The 2,354-nt window shown below is 45.8% G+C and overlaps 1 protein-coding gene across 2 annotated transcripts in view; it reads right to left on the reverse strand.

The window, feature by feature from the left end:
- Positions 1-28: 28 nt before the first annotated feature.
- The window catches only part of ptch1 (patched 1), a 50,095-nt gene continuing 47,769 nt past the window's right edge, over positions 29-2,354 (reverse strand). The window contains exons 21-24 of one of the 2 annotated variants that reach the window (XM_042219495.1): positions 1,874-1,973; positions 1,409-1,762; positions 750-1,278; positions 29-632 (exon numbers count right to left, since the gene is read on the reverse strand). In XM_042219495.1, coding sequence (XP_042075429.1) covers positions 751-1,278; positions 1,409-1,762; positions 1,874-1,973 — 982 coding nt within the window. In that variant the 3' untranslated portion in view covers positions 29-632; position 750. The remainder of the gene's footprint in view (positions 633-749; positions 1,279-1,408; positions 1,763-1,873; positions 1,974-2,354) is intronic. The other variant, XM_005918986.3, reaches the window with a different exon arrangement.

A 2,354-nucleotide genomic window follows, 5' to 3' on the forward strand; every position in this document is an offset into this window, starting at 1 on the left:
CACACACACACACACACACACACACACACACACACACACACACACACACACACACACACACACACACACACACACACACACACACACAGATAGATCTCTTCTTTTGTTTAAAGAGAGATTTGCATAGAGTTATAAATGTATATCACTTAAAAAATATTCTCAGCAGCAGCAGTGAATGCTGACAGATGATTTTTGCCAAAATGAAGTTTTCTAATGGCACAGATCCACAGATAGGTCGACAGTAATCAGAGATCTATCTATCTCTTGCACGCACACAAACACACGCACGCACACACCAACATAAACACACATGCATGTACACACCACAAATAATATGGCAGCCCCAGTTTGTTAACATGAGGAGTTGTACAGCTCCTAAAATTATACCTACTTTATGTTCATATTTACATATGTATACATCTTTTAAATATAGATAGAAATATCTAAGACAATAGTCCACTGGGTTACAGTAAGAATGAGCACCATTATGGGAACACTGGCAAGTTTCTCGCTGCTTAGCATTGGTGGTGAGCCAACTTGGGCTATGCTGGGCTGGGTTGGGCCAGACTGGGTCAGCTGCTCAGTAATACCGAAGAGTCCATCTTTGGCCATAGTACTTCTATTCTCCAGACCTGAAAACCAAAGGAGATTATACTGTCAGTGGTTTATGATGAAACAGACATTTATTTAAAAAAAAAAAAAGGACAGTTGTGCTACACGTCAAGCTCCTCAACTTGATAAGATCTCACCTCAGCTAGCCCGTCTGCCATTGTTGCTCTCAGCTGCCTCAAACTCCAAATCTTGGAGCTCCATGGACTCTACTTTGACTCCCCTGGTACCTGTGTGGGTGTAGAGAGGCACATGTGGGTCCTGGAAGGCAGGCTCTGGCCCCTCTGTCCCTGACTGGCAGTAACTGTCTGCTGCAGCGTATCCTGGGTAAGTGGAAGCAGGGGTCTGGCTGGACAAAGGGGGTGGGTGAACTGCGACGGTGACTGAGGCCGATGCTGTCACCGTGGTGATGGGTTGGCCATATGGAGTAGGGTTGAGGTGTTGGTGCGGGAGGTGATGACTAGGTTGTGGGTTGTGGGAAGAGCGGCTTCTGTGGCCTGCTGAGTGTTCTCTATGGCTATGTGAGCCATAATGGCCCCCAGCCTCAGTAGCAGTTTCAAAAGCGTCCATGCGCGGCAGGGCTGGGGGCGGGCCCTGCCAGTGCACCTGGCTCTTGGGGTCCCTGCTGCTGTTTGGAGTAGTTCCATTCTGCATCCCAGGATCACAACCCTGAGAGAAGACAAAATATGGAACAACAACAACAACAAAATTATCTTTCCATTTCATAATGTGACAAGCAAGAGAAAATATGCAATCAAAAGAGTCATGCAGGAGACACAATATGACATATTTCTCTTACCGAGGACACAGTATAAGCTGGAGGGTCAGGCTGTCTAGCTGAGCGCCGATGTCCTGATGCTCCCCTCCTCATCTCCTCTGTCCTGGCTCTTCCCCTGCTGATCTGGAGGTGGTACTGCTGCTCGTCTGCTCGAGCTTGTCCTCTGTGTGAGTGCAGGTTAGAATTTTGCAGCTCCTGGCTGATACCAGATGCTGTGGTGTTTGAGCTGTACTCTGAGTCTGATGAGTCTGAAACTGCACCAGAGGTGGTGGTGGCTGCAGTGGTGTGGTGAGGACGGACTGAGAAGTGGACCACATGAGGAGGGGCCTCTGGAGATGGGGTTGGTAACCGGCTGCGACCATCAACTGGTGATACCTGAGTGTTGAGTACAGAGAGTTGTCTATAGTTTGGCTTTTGAATTTAAAAAAAAGTCACTAGTCCTGGTTGATTTAGATTTTCTTGCATTTGCATTTTGTAAGATCTTACCTCTGGATAAGGTCCAAAGTATGATAGTAATACTGGGAGCAGGACTAATCCATTCAGTACCCCAAGAACTGTTAGGATGGCTAACACTGCAAAGAAGTACCTGCATTACAAAGAAAGAGTTCACAAAGGGAAATTAACTTTAATATCAGCTATAAACACAATGAGCAAAAAATGCATGTAAAACACAACACTTTCCTGTGGCTTCTGCGTCACACAACACAATAACATTTATTAAAAATAAAAGATTTAAGCAAAGTCACTCATACCAACAAGGACACACAAGAAGTGAAATTAAGCAAGCTGAAGAAACAAAGAAAATACCTGCGCAAAACCACAGAGGTTTAGACGTGGGGAGACATGTGCAAGATCAACCATTACACATGCCCAAAATAATACTTTCACAAAGACACTCACCACTCCCAAAACACACACACACACACACACACACACACACACACACACACACACACACACACACACA

The sequence above is a fragment of the Haplochromis burtoni genome, unplaced genomic scaffold, assembly GCF_018398535.1.
Source record: "Haplochromis burtoni strain Fernald_Lab_line unplaced genomic scaffold, NCSU_Asbu1 Contig_34, whole genome shotgun sequence".
Taxonomy (NCBI): Eukaryota; Metazoa; Chordata; class Actinopteri; order Cichliformes; family Cichlidae; genus Haplochromis; species Haplochromis burtoni.